The 17094-nt window shown below is 43.9% G+C and overlaps 2 protein-coding genes across 11 annotated transcripts in view; one reads left to right on the plus strand and one right to left on the minus strand.

Moving 5' to 3' along the window:
• The window catches only part of IFT81 (intraflagellar transport 81), a 229327-nt gene that overhangs the window by 53296 nt on the left and 158937 nt on the right, over positions 1 to 17094 (plus strand). The window lies entirely within an intron of this gene.
• The window catches only part of P2RX7 (purinergic receptor P2X 7), a 51114-nt gene that overhangs the window by 33334 nt on the left and 686 nt on the right, over positions 1 to 17094 (minus strand). For 6 of the 10 annotated variants that reach the window (XM_045041423.1, XM_019814513.3, XM_045041424.1 and 3 more), the window contains exon 2: positions 357 to 525. The exons of 1 other annotated variant lie outside the window; for it this stretch is intronic. In XM_045041423.1, the coding sequence (XP_044897358.1) occupies positions 357 to 525 (169 nt within the window). Of the gene's footprint in view, positions 1 to 356; positions 526 to 4920; positions 6162 to 17094 lie in introns of those variants that run through there. 3 more of the 10 variants (XM_011287830.3, XM_019814510.3, XM_019814511.3) reach the window with 3 other exon arrangements.

The following is a 17094-nucleotide window of genomic DNA, read 5'->3' on the forward strand; positions in this document are numbered from 1 at the left end:
TTCTTTGTCCTTCTGAATCTAGACAGACCTTGCTGACTTGATGGCCCTGCTTCCAAAAAGCTGTGCATAAATCAAGCGTGAGTGAATCAAATCGTGCTTTAAATGCACCACCAGGACACGCTGCTATTCTGAGAAACCCTGTAGGACTTGATAAAGCAAAGAATCGTCTTTGAGCTGCTGGATCTGACCCAATTTTGCAATTTTTAGGTTTTCTCAGTTGGGATTTTCACAGAGCTTTTTAAAATAGGGCCAGCATTTTTCTGCAGTGAGGCTCTGGGTCCCAAGGGAGGGAGGCAAGGCCCTGGGGACAGTGCCCAGGGAGGAGTCCTGGGAGGGGGTGGCTGGCAAGTGCTCACCTGCAAAGGGAAGGTGTAATCCGCCGTGTCAAAGACACTGGACACCACCTTCTTCATCCCGTTCTCCAAAATCTCCTCTTTCACCTCTGCTATCCCTTTTACCTTGGTGTGCACAGAACTGATAACAGGCTCTTTCCGCTGGTACAGCTTGTCACTCACCAAAGCAAAGCTAAGTGGCAGACACAGAAAAGCATCAGTGGTTTTCTCAAGGGAGGCACAGTGCGGGAACTTGGGGGGCAGGTTCTGAAGGCTGCCTCCATTCAAATCCTAGCTTTGCTGGGTGACTTTGGGCAAGTTACTTGACTTCTCTGTGACTCATTTTCCTTATCTGTAAAGTGGGAAGAATAGTCATACCTACTTTAGGGGTTGTTGTGAGGATAAAATGAGATACGTGTGCAAACTCCTCAGCATCATATGCTGAGTGCACACTGAGCACTCACTATCTGGAAACTACTGCCCCTGATGCCAACCTCCAATACTGCCTAATATAGACTCTAATTTATAGGACAGCTTCTTAAATAACAAAGTCCAGCTCCAGACTGGTCCACTTGCTTTGTCCTGGGGCGAAGCAACACATCAACACTTAAGGAAGTACCCAGCAGGTCAGCCACCTGTTTTCCAGAAACACCCACCTGGTTTATAAATAATATTGATAATAGTAACTGCCCTTTATTGAGCAATTAGTACATGCCAAGTGCTCCATATGCATCATCTGTTTAATCTTCACAGTGATAGGAGATAGTTACTATAATCATCCCTTTTGTAGATGAGAGAATGGGCTCAGAGAGGTAAAGGAATGCGCCCAAGATAACACAGATCGTCAGTGGCACTACTGAGGTCCTCAACTGGTCTACCTTCTAGCCCAGAGCCAGACCTCTTAACCCTGTGCTACACGTGTTCATGCATGATTTGGCTCTGACTCTGGTTTCCTGCCTTTGGTCAGTTTATTACCTGTTAATCCCTTCTTTAGAATATCAATTTAAATTATTATAAGTGTGAGGAAGAGAAGGAGAAAGTGGAATTAACAACAATGGTAGGGGCGCCTGCATGGCTCAGTCAGTTGAGCATCCAACTCTTGATTGAGGCTCAGGTCATGATTTTACAGTTGTGAAATCGAGCCCCATGTCAGCCTTTGCGCTGGGTGTGGAGCCTGCTTAAGATTCTCTCTCTCTCCTTCTCCCTTTCTCTCAAAAAAGAAGAAGAAGAAGAAGAAGAAGAAGAAGAAGAAGAAGAAGAAGAAGAATTCAAAATGGTAGATTCCACCACCGTTTGTTTTTCCTGTCTCCCATTGCCCTGAATAATTCCGACTTTATTTTAAATGCTTTGTTTATTCATTCAGCATGTGTTTATTTGGTCTCTTCCCTCTGGCCAGCACCTAATATCCAAATGATTTAGGAAGTGTAAGCCAGTGGCTGCCTTCTATGACCTGGCCTTATGAAACCAAAGACAGAGTGGGCCATGACTTGGTCGCTGCTGTTTCTAGCCTTGGCTGGGTAGTATAATCCCCAGAGAGCTTTCAAAATTGCTGCTCCCCAGTTCCATCCCTGGAAATTCTGCTTCAGTAGGTCTGGGGGAGTTATCCAGGTACTTATATATATTTTTAAAGTTTGCTGGGTGATTCTAATGCACAGCCAGGGTTGAGAACCCTGGGAGACTATTGAAAAGACAACTAACATTTGGGAATATGTAGTGCATTCGAGGAAGTGCATCTCCTAGGACCCGGCAATTCCATGCTTTTGTACACTCCCTAGAGAAATCCTCATACGTGTGCCCAAAGAGTTAGGTACAAGACTGTTTATGGCAGCATCATTTGTACGAGGGAAAATAAAATACCCTAAATGTCCTTAAATATTTAATGGGTAAATGAATTGTTGGATTCATACAATAGGATGCTCTAGTGAGAATAAATGGAGAGCTACTCATATCAATATGGAAATAATATAATATTGAGAAAACAAAACATGCCACAGTATGAATACAAAATTTAAAGAAATCCAAAACAACATTTTACACTCAAATGCCTGTCTATGCATGCCCATAGCAGCACTATTCATAAAAGACAAAAGATGGAAATAGCTCACATGTTCATCAGTAGATGAATGGATAAACAAAACATGGTCTACCCATACAATGAAGTACTATTCAGCCATAAAAAGGAATGAGGGGCACCTGGGTGGCTCAGTCAGTTAAGCATCTGACTCTTAATTTTGGCTCAGGTCTGATTTCATGGTCATGAGATTGAGCCTTGCATCTAGCTCTGTGCGGGGCATGGAGCCTGCTTAAGATTCCTTCTCCCTCTGTCCCTTACATGACTGCACATGCGTTTCTTCCCTCTCAAAAAAAAAAAAAAAAAAAAGGAATGAAGCACTGAGACGTGCTATATTGTGGAGGAACCTTGAAAACATGCTTTATAAAAGAAGGTAGATACAAAAGGTCACATATCGTATGGTTCTATTTATATGAAACAATCCAGAATAGGTAAATCCATAGAGACAGAGAGTAGATTGATGAGTGCAAGGGGGTGGGGAGCAGGGGTGACTTCAAATGCGTGTGGTTTTCTTCTAGAGTGGTGAAAATGTTTGGGACCTAGGTTGTGTAAACACAATATGGTGTGTTATTAAATGCCACTGGCATCATCACCTTAAAATGGTTATTTTATCTCACCTCAATAAAAAAAGGAAAATATTTTTGTAGATATACACAAATGTTGTAGAACTATAAAAACATAGAATGACAAACACCAAGTTCAGGATGGTGTTTATAAGGGGAGAGGAAAGAGGATGGGATCCAGGCTGGGTTTACAGGGAGCTAAAACTGGATTAGTAATATTTTATTTCTTTTTTTATAATTTTTAAAGAAGTTCTTATTTATTTACTTTGAGAGAGACAGAGAGTGAGCATGCGCAGGAAGAGCAGACAGAGAGGGAGAGAGAGAATCCCAAGCAGGTTCCACACTGTCATCGCAGAGCCTGACTTGGACTGGAACCCATGAAACATGAGATCATGACCTGGGGCTGAAGTCAAGAGTCGGCTGCTCAACTAACTTGAGCCACCCAGATGCCCCAGTAATGTTTTATTTAAGTTGGATGGTGGTACATGGGCGTTTATTATATTATTCTCAACATGTTTTAGTATTTATATACCATTCATTTAAAAAAGCTCATCAAGAAGGACATTGGGGCTAGAGATCCAGATTTGAGGTCCAATCAGCATATATAAGAAAGGGCCATTCCATATAACTCCATAGACAAATATAATACTTGTTCAACAATGTATCTCAGCCTAGCATTGCAATATGTACATGGTCTGTGCAGTGTTCCCTGTTGGATATGGCGACATTCCCACAGAATAACACTGGGCCCATTTGGCCCACCATTTGGAAGCTCGATTCAAATCTGTCATATTCATTCCAGAATTCACAACATATCATAAATCAGCCATAATGGAATCCAACCCTTTCATAAGTCAGAAAATTTATCTTTGTATGATAACGAACATACCATTTTAAGAATTAAAATGCTTCAGAGTTGCAGCAAAGGAAAAAAGAGGAGAAGAAAGAGTTGGTGGTATCCTGCCCTAACGACCATCCCTAATGACTCAGACAAGCCATGTCACCTCTTGCCACGGGTGTAGTCCTTGAACAAGGGGAGGGCTGCCTGGCTCCCTGATCCCTGTGAACTTGCAGCTTGAAGAAGCTGCAATTCTGTGCATGTTGGAGAAGGCAAACCCATCGGACCCTCTAGCACACCGGCAGGAAAGGGCTGGGTTTTGGTGGTGCTTGGTAGGACTGGAGAAAGAAATGTTGGGTCAGAAAGCTGAGGAGTCTGGGGAGATGGAAGGGGACTGATCTGAGGGACTTAGGCACTCACCAGCAGGGCAGGTCTGGCCGCAGAGGGGGCTGTGGAGGGGTGGGGAGGAGAGAAGGACAGAGCATAGCTCAGCTGTGGAGCCTGAGGCTTGCACACAGCACCGACTCACCAGGTGTAGACCAAGGTGCCCACTACAGAGAGGACCCACATGCTCTGACTGTGAATGGCTTTCTCATACTGGCACTTCAGGGGGCCCTGGCCCATGCCCAGGTGGTGAGAGAGTCCTCAGAGGACCACAGGCTGCAAGCGCCTCCCGGCAAAGCCTGGCTCTCCCTCACTGTGCTTGGGCTCACACAGCGAAAGGGTGGGATTTGAAAATGAACTGCCCTCAAAGTCGGGTAACTGACACCTACCCCAAGGCCAACAGACATTCTCTAGGCCCCTAAAGGAACCATGGGCCCTGGGCACTATGTCCTCTGTGTCTCTACTTCTTATATTTAAAATCTCAAGAGAAGAATCTGATTATTTCCATCCCTGGCCCACTCAGCAGTGGGGGGAGGTCAGCAAGGGGCCAAGGACAGCAAGAGATGAACTGAGAAGAAAGCAGAGGAGAGCATCCACCCCCAAGGCAAATTAAGTACTGATTGTATTAGCTTCCCATTGCTGCTGTAACAAATTATCACAAACTTAGTGTCTTGAAGCAATACAATTTTTTTCTCTTAGTTCTGGGGATCAGATGCCTAAGATTGGCCTTACAGGGCTAAAATCAAGGCGACACAGGGCTGGTTCCTTTTGGAGGCTCCACGAGAGAATCTCTTTCAGCTCTTCCAGCTTCTACAAGCTGCCTTGGCATTCCTGGGCTTGTAGCTATGTCACTCCAACCTCAGCTCTTGTTGTCATGTCTCCTTTTTCTCACTTTGAGCCTCTCCTTTTCCTCTTTCGGGGACTCTTGTGATTACATCAGAGCCACTCAGATAGTCAAGGATAATCTCCCCATCTCAAGGCCTTGAACTCCATCACACCTGCAAAGTTCCTTTTGCCACATAAGGTAACAGATTCACAGGTCCCAGGGATTGGGATGTGGAGATCTTTTGCAGGCCATTATTCAGCCGACTGCGACATAGTTGGCCTGTTGTAGCTTTATAAGAGCTGCAACCCTTTCCACCCTACCCCACCTTTCCTTGAGCTAGAGCAAAGGGGTTTCAGTTCCTTATAACTCACAGCTTGACTAAGACATCATCTTTCCTCTTAATTCCCTTTGGCCATTGCATTTCTTCTCCATTAGCCAGCATTTCCTTTTCACGCTTCCCGAATGCTCTCTCTCATCCAAAGAACTCCTACTCCAGGACACAATGCTGTCTACACATTCAACTGCACAGAGAAAAAAGAGTGAATTTTAATCTACTAGTTAATGTTTATCAATTAGAGGGAAAATAATGGATACATGTAAAATCCTGACCTTGAACTAAAAACTCAGTTATGCCAGTACAAACCATAGACCACACAAATTGGCAGAAGTTTATGTTAGAAGCCCCAAAATGTTAGATAACCCTAAGCCCATAGGAGCCAACATTGTGTTATATCATCCAGAAGAAAACAAAACAAACAACTAGTGTTGTCTTAAGCTTTGGTGAGAAAAGCATAATATTTCACCCTTAGGGTCGTGGTAAAGTGACCTGTGGCCTCAATAGGCAGCAAGCGATAGCAGCCCTCTGTTCAGGTTTTATGAGCCACATTTTTCAAGAAAACTGCCTTAGTTGTTGTAAAAGTGTAAATTTCACAGAAGTGCACAAAGGATATGAAACGCTCCCAACATTCTCCCTCCCAGAAGTTATTGCTGTTGAAAGTGAGAGTATCTTCCAGGTATCTGTTTATGCCCACATCTTGACTCACAAACATGACCACACTCTGCATGCTCCGTGGAACTTGCTATGTTTACTAATAATATATTATTAAATCTTTCTTTTTTAAAAAAAAATATTTATTTATTTATTGAGAGATTGCAAGCAGGGGAGGGGCAGAGAGGGAGGGACAGAGGATCTGAAGCGGGCTCTGTGCTGGCAGGCTGACAGCAGTGATCCCCATGTAGGGCTCAAACTCACAAACTGTGAGATCATGACGTAGGCCGAGATTGAGAGTCAGATGCTTACCAGAATGAGCCACCCAGGTGCCCCTATTACTAAATCCTTCTACAACAATAGTGATATATGTATGGTAAAGAGAGACCTATGATATGGAATCACTTTTAATAGTTACAGAACATTCTGGTGTTTAGTTTGGAACATATGAAACTGCTCATTTTGTAGCCCAAAGGAATAGAATATCAGCAGTTCCATGTAGTCCAACCTAAGTGAGTTGTGATAATTTGCCCCCCGTCTCTTACTGGTTGGTATGTAACTGGAAGTTTTGGTCAGTTTTTCCAATTGTAAATTTTTTTGTTCGTTTGTTTGTTTTGGTAACCCTGATAGAGTTCTACGTGCCAAGCATTCTTTTAAGTATATATAACCCTCACCTCCCTCGAAACCACCTAGGAAGGTACTAGAATTTCTCCCACCTTATATCTGAGCAAACTGCGGAACAGATAAAGTGAGCCTAAGTTCACATAGTGCTATAGACTGAATGTTTGTGACCTGCCCATAAAATTCAAATGTTGAAACCTAACCCCTAATGAGATGGCATTAGGAGGTGGGGCCTTTGGGAAGTAATTACGTCATGAAAGCTGAAGGGACTAACGCCCTTATAAAAGAGTTTCCAGGGGCACCTGGGTGTCTCAGTCTGGTTAAGTGTCCAACTTCAGCTCAGGTCATGATCTCACGGCTTGTGAGTTCAAGCCCCGCATTGGGCTCTGTGCTGACAGCTCAGAGCCTGAGGCCTGCTTCAGATTCAGTGTCTCGTTCTGTCTCTACCCCTCCCTTGCTCACGCTCTGTCTCTCTCAGAAATAAATAAACTTTTTTTTTTAATTAAAAAAAAAAAGTTTCCAGAAGCTTCTTGCTCCTTCCACCGTGTGAAGGCACAGCAAAACGATGGCTGTCTATGAACCAGGAAATGCATTCTCACCAGAGACCGGGAGAAGTTTCTGTCATTTATAAGCCGCTACTCCATCTGTGGTTATAGTGGCCCCAACAGACTAAGACACGTGTGTAGCAACCCTGGCCCCACAGCTTATGCTCTTTTGGATGCTATTATAAATGCAATTATTTTCTTAATTTTCTTTTTGAGTTTCTCCTTTCTGGTGTATAGAAACACAACTGATTTTTACATGTTGATCTTGTACCTCGAAACTTCACTGAATTGGTTTATTAACTGTAATAGCTTTTTGTGATTTCTTTTGGATTCTCTATATATAGGATCGTATTATCTGAGTGTGGTTTTTTACTTCTTCCTTTCCAATTTGGATGCCTTTTATTTCTTTTTCTTGCCTAACTGCTCTGGCTAGAACTTGCAGTACAATGTTGAATAGCAGCAGTGAAAACAGACATCCTTGTCTTGTTCGTGATCTTGGAAGGATAAGCATGCAGTCTTTCACCACTGAGGCTCAGTCTGTTCTCTTAAGCACTGTGCTTTGTTGCCTCTCCATCTTCCTCTCTCACACTGCCAGGCATGTACTTGCAAAAGAATCTTTTCACACCAAAGATAAATTTCACACCTTAAGATAAATTTCTGGGTTAAAGGATGCATACATTTTATATTTCAATTCATTTTGCCAAACCACAAAAAGTTGAACCATTTCATGCTTCCACCAGCAAAGCCAGAGTGCACGGACCACTTTTAAGAGGGCTTTGACAAAACAAGAGCGTGGTTGTGTGGGATTGGCTGAGATAGTAAAATATCTGGGTATCGTGTTGAGGGCACATGGCCAGAGGGACTGGCGTTATTCCTTTAAAGTAAAGGAAAAATACAATAGCAGGGTGCAGCCATTTGAAGAGTGTCAACTACAACAGAGATCACAGAACTCTAACTAAAGGGGAAAATTACAGGGAGACTGATTTGGACTCAAAGTAAGGAAGAAATGTCTAACAGTTAGTCCCAGAAAAGAACAAGCTCTCTTTGTGGTTGTTAGTTGGTGACAGTGATGATGATGGTGATGATGATTTTCATTTATCTCATCATCTCCCTTTCTCTGGCCTCCTCTCCATCTGCACTCAACATCATTTCCCATCTTAAAAATAAATCCTCTCATGACCCCACATTCTTCTCCCACCACCACTCGATGCCTCTCTTCTCCTTTGTAGCCAAGTCCCTTGAAAGAGTGAGTCACCACATCCATTTCCGCATCTCCATTCACTCCCCTGCCCACTCCAGTCTGGCTCCCACTCCACCACTTCTCTAATGCCTCTCTTGCCAAGTAAACAGCAACGTCATCCTCGCTAAATCTGATAGACATACTACAGATCTGATCTTCCTAAAACTCTCAGCAGCATTTGACACTGATGACCATGCAACACCTCCTTTCCCTTCTTCCCTTAGCTTCCTGGAATCCACCTTCTCCTGACTTTTTTGGATCTCCATGGCCACCCCCTCTGAGAATCCTTTGGGGGCTTCTGTGCTCCCCATCACTTAAAGGTCAGCATTCTCCAGGGGTCTGTTCTAAGCCCTCTTGCCTTCTCATTTACATCTTCTCTTACTGGTCAGTTGTAGCTACTTCCATGGTTCTAGTTACCATCTATATGCTGGTGATACATAGATCTCCATCTCTAGTTCCAAATTCACATATCCATCTACGCACTAAGTGTCTACATTTGTAAGTCCCATAGATATGTCAAACTCTGTGCCTCCAATTCTGAACTCATCTTCTGCCCCAAATGGGCTCCCCCCACCCCAACGTTTCCTATCCCAACAAGTTCTCCCACCACCCATCAGTTGCCCAATCCAGAAACATTCCTTAACATCTTTTCCCTCATTACCCCTCAACCATTCAATTGTCAAATCCTGTTGTTTTATCCTCCTCATGTTATTCATTTACTTCTGTCCTCTGCCCCTGTCACCTCCTCAGTCCAGGTCACCATCTGCTCTCACCTGGACTGCCCTGTAGCCTCCTGACTGGTCTCGCTGTCTCCATTTGTGCTCCTGTCTCCTCCATTCCTCCATTATTTAGTAAAAGCTTGCACTCTGGAGTGAGAAGCTTGGGTTTGATCTTAGCTCTACGCACTTACCAGCTACATGATCATGTGTAAGTTACTTAACCTTTCTGGGTCATTGTTTCTTCTTCTGTAATAAGGAGATGTTAGTATTATATTGGGCAGGGTATCTGGTTCTAAACAGAATCCACTCTGCTGAGTTTGAGAGGAAATACGGTTTAGAAAAGGCAATCCAAATGGCTGAAATTTTTCATAATGAAATGTTGGTGGCAGGGTGGGGAAGACTCTTCATGCTTTCTCCGTATCCTCAGGATGAAGTTCAAGGCTGTTCATAACATGATCCTTGCTGGCTTCTCCAGTCCCACCTTTGCCTCCTCTTCTGGGCATCTTGTGTGTTGGCCAGTTGACGCATGCTGCTCTGTGAGTAATCCATATATTCAGGTCCTTTCTCTTTTCAGTGCTATGCTAAAAACCCAGGAGGGCTGGGAGGTGCTTGCCCTGGATGGGGGCCTGGGCTGGAGTGTTGGTCTCCAGAAGCCCGTGGGTGTGTGACAGCTGGTCCACAGAGAAGCCTTGGCCTCTAGGGCAAAATGAGAAAAACAGGACAACGAGGCAGGGCCTTCATAAAGCTAAATTTATTCATTTGAAAGCACCTTTTTTTTTTTTTTTTTTTTGTAGACTGTGTGCTTCCAGCTCTTTTAATGTTTTAGTTTAGACATTAATGGAGGGATGCCAATAGATGGTAGTAGTTGTTTGCTTGCTCAACATCATTACCAATGCTTAGTTGGCAAGCTTGCCTCCTTGGTCTTCCTCCTGTCAGTACAAGGCATCATCGGCCACCAGAGAACCCAGAGTCATCTTCCACCTCCTAGCAATCTGTCAGTTCTGCCTCCAAAACGTATCCCCGCTTTGCCCACTTTGGTCCACCTGCGCCGCCCCGTTCTCATCCAGGTCGCCATCTCTCTCATCTGGGTGACTCTGGTGGCTTTCTCACTGCCCTCCCCTTATCACTCCTGCCCTCTACAGTCTACCTTCTGCACAGAGGCCTGAGAGCACTTTTAGACACAGGCATCAAATGGTTTCACTCCCCTCTGTAAAAGTTTTTAGTGGCTTCCCAGGGCCCTGAGAAACAAATTCCAAATCTCTCTGCACTCAGCCCCTGCTCCTCCCTCCTCTTTCACCAGGTCCTTCTGGCTGTTCCTCTTTTTTTTTTTTTTTTTTGCTTTCAGATATGTGGATCAGGTGGCTGGATTCTCCTCCTCCTAGAGCTGTTTCCTCCTGAAGTGGGTCTTCTCTGGACCCCCCTTCTCTATCACATCACACAGCGGGGTCCAGAGTGGGATGAGAATGTGGCAAATCTCTTCCTGTTTCTGTTGCCCTCAAGTGGCAGGGGCCAGAGGGGCTGTGCATGGGCTGAACCTGCCCCTCCCCTGCCCCCGGTGTCTCCTCCCACCTCTATGGTAGACTCCCTTCCACTCAGTTGGAACAGGCCCAGCCTCAAAGGTGTGTGGCAACCCTCCCATGTAACAGGCGGCCAGCCAGGAGCTACATTTTAACAGCCACAAACTAGCACAACAGCACCGTCTCCATGGTGACAGACAGCCCGAGGCTGTGCAGGACAATATTGCGCTCTCTGTTAGCTTAAGTAGAGGTTGACTGGGTGAGGGAGAAGAAGCAGTTTGAATGGAGTCTGTTTTCCTGTTTTTCTCTCAATCTTCTCTAGTCTTCTGTATCACTGGGGAAGCTTCTGAGAGGACTAGTCTCCAGGGAAGAGGGAAATCTTCCCGAGAAAATGCAAATCTCTTTTACTTCTCTGCTTAAAATCCTCCCATGGCTTCTCAACTCACTCAGAATAAAATCCAAAGAACTCAGAGTGGCCTCGAAGGCCCTGAATGATCTGCCCTTCCAACCCCATCCATGTTACCTCGCCAGTCCACGCACCACTTCTTGGTTCGCTAACTTGTTCACTCTGCTCCAGCCACCTGACCCCCTTGCTTTTCCTTGAACACCCTATCAAATCTCTACCTCAGGGCCTTTGGACTTACTGTACCCTCCCACCAGAAACACTCTTCTAGATACGTCATGGTTTGTCCCTCTCTTTGTGCAGATCTAACCTAAATGCCTCTATCACACACATGCTCACATTTGCCCATCTTCGTTGTCTGTCCTCTTCTCTGCTTTATTACTCTTCATAGATTTATCACCATCAGACATTTTATTATGTCTGTTTTGCTTTTTGGTATCATATCTTTCTCCTCCACTGGCATATAGCCCCATGAATTGTAGGCACTTCGTTTCACTCACTGTTATAATCTCTAGAGCAACAGACAGTGCCCAACTCATAGTAGATAGTCTAAAATTTATTTGCCAGAATGAATGAGTAATGGAAAAGGACAAGCTAATGGGATCCTTATCCCAGCCTCCCTCCTTGTCCTGCACTCGCCCAGGCCAACCCAGAAAGACGAATCAAGGTGAAGAATAAAGAATGTTTGGCCAAGGATTCAGGAGGCCTAGTACTTGGGCTTTTGCACTCTGCCAGGTAAACACTTCAGTAGTGTGGTTTCTGGGTTAAGAGCATTGCATTGGTTTTGGATTTGAATCCCTTTTGAAACCCACTCTCTACCTGGATGATCTTTCAGAAATTAACTCCATCTTTCATAGCTTCCCTTTCCTTATCTGTGCAATAATGAAAAGAATACCTGCATGTCATGAGATGATACAAATAAAGCCAGCAGTGTAAGGAAGTTATTTTTATTGTCATTCAGGTTTTTTGGTATCAGTTTTCCTGGGAGTATAATCATCATTATCCCATTCTTCCCATGCCAGAATCATGGGTTAGAAAATCCTATGGAATTCTAGGAGCTGATTCTCAGAGGAAATTTCTGTCGAGAATCCCAGAAAGGTCCCTGCCGTGGCAATAACCTGGGGCAGAGTCTCCACAGTCCAGGCGCGGGGCTGAGACAAGCCAGGGATAAAGCAGTAGACTTCAGAAGTCTCTGAAATTTCTGGCTTTTGGAAAAACCTTGTAATGAATGTTTATTTTTTTCTTTGCCCCACCCCCCCCCCTTTCTTTTCCCATTTCTTCTGGGAACAGTATTCTTCTTTCCTAAGGTAAAGTCACTGGATGTGGTTTATTCAGCCATGCCACTCTCATTCAGCCCTGCCACTCTCTCCCTACTTCCTGCCACAGGAATGAGCACATGACCCAGGATTGGCCAGTCAGGTGACACCATGCCTCTAGCCACAAGGCTAGGTTCAGCGGTGGATATGTAACTGAAGCCCTACCAATCAGAGACTTTCCTGGGACTTTCATGCCAGAGCTATCAGGAAAGACTTGCTTGCCCCTCTGGAGTTGCTGAGGATGTGAGTATGGCATCTTGCTACATAGAGAGCCTATTCAAGAACAAAGCCAAATGGAGTCACAATGAGAAAGCCAGCCCTGATGACATAGTTTGAGCTTTTAGAACCATCCATGTCTGAGAGCAGTCCCATCTCTTCCACTGTGTGATGTGGTGGCTTACCTGAGTTAGGTCTCTGTCACTTATTATCCAAACAATTCTGACTAACACAGGCCTACTCAGCATCCTGTCTACACACTCCTGCAACCCAGGAGCTGGGGCCATTTGACCCTGCCTGTAGCTGCAGCCCCTGCCTTTGATTCCAATTTGAACTTGGTTTTGAGGGACTAAGAGAAGCTAACCAGTCTTATTTCTTTTATTGACAGCCCCTGCCTTGTACCCCAGTCTCAATAACTGAAGCCCCATCTTACTTCATTATCCTGGCTCTTTGCCTTTTCAACCCTAGTAAGGGCAGACTCTGAACCTGGAACTCCACAGCTAGAGCCCACGACCTGATGCTGTATGTCTTGAGTATTACGTGAGCCTGTCAGGATTTCCCCCTGTGGTTCATACCAGTCCCATTTGATGTAAATGGTCAAATTGAGGCCTGACAGTAAAACTTAAGGCAGGATTTCCTAAGCTGTTGTCCATGGGACTCCATTCAGTGGGATATAAATAGGTATTCCATTAACATAGAGTAAAAAAACAAAGCTGGCAATATTTTTTCTTTAATTTTATATTTTAAAATATAAAAAATGGAGTAGTATTTTACATAGGGGTTACCTTCTAAAGTCAGTGCTCAAGGTAAAAATCATATCCTGTCAAAATTGCCTTTGGTTAGGGGCACCTGGATGACTCAGTTGGTTGAGTGTCTGACTGCGGCTCAGGTCATGATCTCACAGTTTGTGAGTTCAAGCCCTGCATCGGGCTCTGTGTTGACAGCTCAGAGCCTGGAGCCTGCTTCGGATTCTGTGTCTCCCTCTCTCTCTCTCTCCCCCTCCCCTGCTTGCACTCTGTCTCTCTCTCTCACACAAATAAATAAACATTAAAAAAATTTTTTTTTAATTGCCTTTGGTTAAACCTTTGACTTGTCCACAAAGCATAGCAAACAGACCTTCTACCTTCCAACAAGTCCATCAGAGTCCCTTTTTCCTCTGACTCTGGAACAAGTTACTGTTTTTCCAGTTTTGCTCCAAGGGAAGGTGAAAGATGTGGCTTATTTTCGGGGACATGCTGGGTGGGGAGTATGGACTGAGATTCACAGGCAGGGTGCAAGGCGGTCACTCTGTGAGAAGTGTGAGGGAACAGAGACTGATTGAAGGATCCCCAACTCAAGTACCCCCCTCATGCTTAGTCTGGGGCACCCAATCACTGAGTCATCGCACTGTTTAAACTGTGCTGTCTCTCCAGGCTCCCATGGAACATGTGTAACTGAATCTGAGGGACTTAAATGCATGTAAGGTAAGATTCCCCCATATGAGAGAAAAATATTTATCATTATAAGGCATTCTCATAGCAATCTGTTCTTATGTATACAATAATTTGCTTTTAAGAAATTGTGTGCCAGGAATACCAGGAAATCACGTCACCTGTTACATGGAATTGTGACACACGATCTACCTGTTGGTGCATAAAGGAGCATTTACTAACTCTGTCCTTCATCATCAGTTCTATGATACCTGGCTTAAGTAATGAGCCTTATTTTAGAATGTACTATATGTGTTTATTATTCAGTATTTGTTGCGTAATAAACATATGAATCAAATCATGATAATCCTAATAATATTAATAAGAATTAGTACTTGGTAAGGGGTTGCCATACACCAGGTATTTCTCAAGCAACTTTGTATTTAGTAACTCATTTAATTCTTATGACAAACTTTGTCCTCATTTTACAGATGAGGAAACCAAGGTTTAAAGAGGCGAAGGATTTTTTTAAAAAACTTTTTAATGTTTATTTATTTTGAGAGAGAAAAGAGAGCAAGCAAGCATGAGCAGGGGAGGGGGTGGAGAGAGAAGGGGGACAGAGGATCCAAAGCAGGCTCTGCACTAACAGCCCGATGTGGGCTCACAAACCATGAGATTATGACCTGAGCCGAAGTTGGATGCTTAATCGACTGAGCCACCTATGGACCCTGAAGTGAAGGATTATTGAATCCACATTTCCAGACCTCAAATCCCAGGCATGGGCATGGTTACTTTGGTAGTCAAAGGAGAGAATGTATATGAAAATAGACTCTTGTTTTAGTCAAGTATAATTAACATAGTATTGTATTCATTTCGGGTGTACAATATGATTCGACAATTCTATACCTTTCCCAGTATTCATCAGGGTAAGTGTACTCAATCTCCTTTATCTATTTCACCCATCCCTCCCACCCGCCTCCCCTCTGGCAACCACCAGTTTGTTGTCTGTATTTAAGTCTGTTTGTTTGCATCCCCTTTTTCTTTGTTTGTTTATTTGTTTTGTTTCTTAAATTACACATATGAATGAAATCATATGGTATTTGTCTTGACTGATTTATTTCTCTTAGCATTATACTCTCTAGCTCTGTCCATTGCAAATGGCAAGCTTTCATTCATTTTATGGCTGTGTAATAGTCCATTGTATATATATACCACATCTTCTTTATCCACTCATCTATCAATGGACACTTGGGTTGCTTCCATATCTTGGCTACTGTAAATAATGCTGCTATAAACATAAGAGTGCATATATCTTTTCAAGTTAGACTTTTCATTTCCTTTGGGTAAACACCCAGTAGTGGAATTATTGGATCTTGTGGTAATTCTATTTTTTAAGTTTATTTATTTATTTTGAGAGAGAGAGATTACATGAGCAAGGGAGGGGCAGAGAGAGAGAGAACCCCAAGCAGGCTTTGAAGCTCAATGTGGGGCTGGAACTCATGAACTGTGAGATCATGACCTGAGTGGAAATCAAGAGTCAGATGCTTAACTGATTGAGCCTCACAGGTGCCCCTGTGATAATTCTATTTTTAAGTCAAAAAGATTATTTTTTTTAAATAGCTGCTATTTGTGGAGCTCTTACCCTGTGCCAGACATCGATAAGCACTTGTCATGCCTTTTCTTGTTTAATTATGATAACTCTATGAGCAGATGCAGAAAGGGAGGCTCAGAGAGGTTAAGTGACCTGGCCAAGGAAATTTACCCAGGATTATAAAATAATTGCTCTAACCCTTAGCCAGTAAACTACACTGCCTGCCTATAGAGATGCAAGTTTTCATTATTATCATCACAAATAGCAATGGGGCATTAGCCTTTAGGTAACCCTGAATCAAAACCACAGTGAGAACCACTCACAGCTCACTAGGATGCCCATGACCAAAATAAACAGACAAGAACAAGTGTTTGTTGAGGATGTGGAGGAATGGAACACACACTGCTGGTGGGAACATGAAATGGTGCAGCCGCTTTGAAAACAGGTGGGTGGTTCCTCAAAAGGTCGAAAGTAGAGCTCCTAAATGATCTTTCAGTTTCACTAGTAGGTACACCAGAAAACTGAAAACATGTTCATGCAAACACATGTATACTGGTATTCATAGCACCATTATTCATAATAGCCCCAAACTGGAAACAACCCAAATGTCCACCAAAAGAAAACAGTCTATCCATACAATGGAATATTACTTGGCCATCAAAAGGAATGAAATAGAGATACATTTTCCAACATGAATACACCTTGAAAACATGATGCAGGGGCACCTGGGTGGCTCAGTCAGTTAAGCACCTGACTCTTGATTTTGGCTTAGGTCATAATCTCACCATTTGGGAGTTCCAGCCCCACATCAGGCTCTGTGCTGGCAATGCAGAGCCCGTTTGGGGTTCTCTCTCTGCCCCTCCCCCCGCTCGTGCTGTCTCTGTCAAAATAAATAAATAAACTTAAACAAACAAAAAGAAAACATAATGCAGAGTGAAAGAAGCCAGACACAAAGGACCGCATACTGCCTGATTCCATTTATATGAAATGTGCAGAACAGGCAAATCCTAGAGACAGAGGGTAGATCAGTAGGTCACTAGAGCTACAGGTGAGCAGAAGGGTTCGGAGTGATGGCTAAGGGATGTGGGGTTGCTTTTGGAGGTGATGAAAATCTGAAATGGATTGTGGTGATGGTTGCACAACTCTGAATATACTGAAAACTGCTAAATTGTACACTTCAAACGAGAGAGTTGTATAGTGTGTGAATTATATCTCAGTAAACTTAAAAAACAAAACCAAAACCAAAAATGAGCAAGGGAGGCCTTCCTGCCACTGGAGAGGACCTGGTTACATTGACAAGTCTGGTCCTATTCCTCCCCTAAGCAGTGATGACTCAGACAGATGCCAGCATTATCACCAGGCGTGCCCCGAATCCTTGTTTCCTCCCTAGGAATCCAGGGTGTTGCCCTGTTTCCCACTTTTCCCGGGCATGCCTTGCCCAGCTCACCCTGGCAGGCCTGGGGTAGAACCCTGAGTATGGCTTTGCCTCTTGTGGCTTCTTTCTGCAGCAGCCTG

This window comes from Felis catus, chromosome D3 (genome assembly GCF_018350175.1).
Source record: "Felis catus isolate Fca126 chromosome D3, F.catus_Fca126_mat1.0, whole genome shotgun sequence".
Lineage (NCBI taxonomy): Eukaryota > Metazoa > Chordata > Mammalia > Carnivora > Felidae > Felis > Felis catus.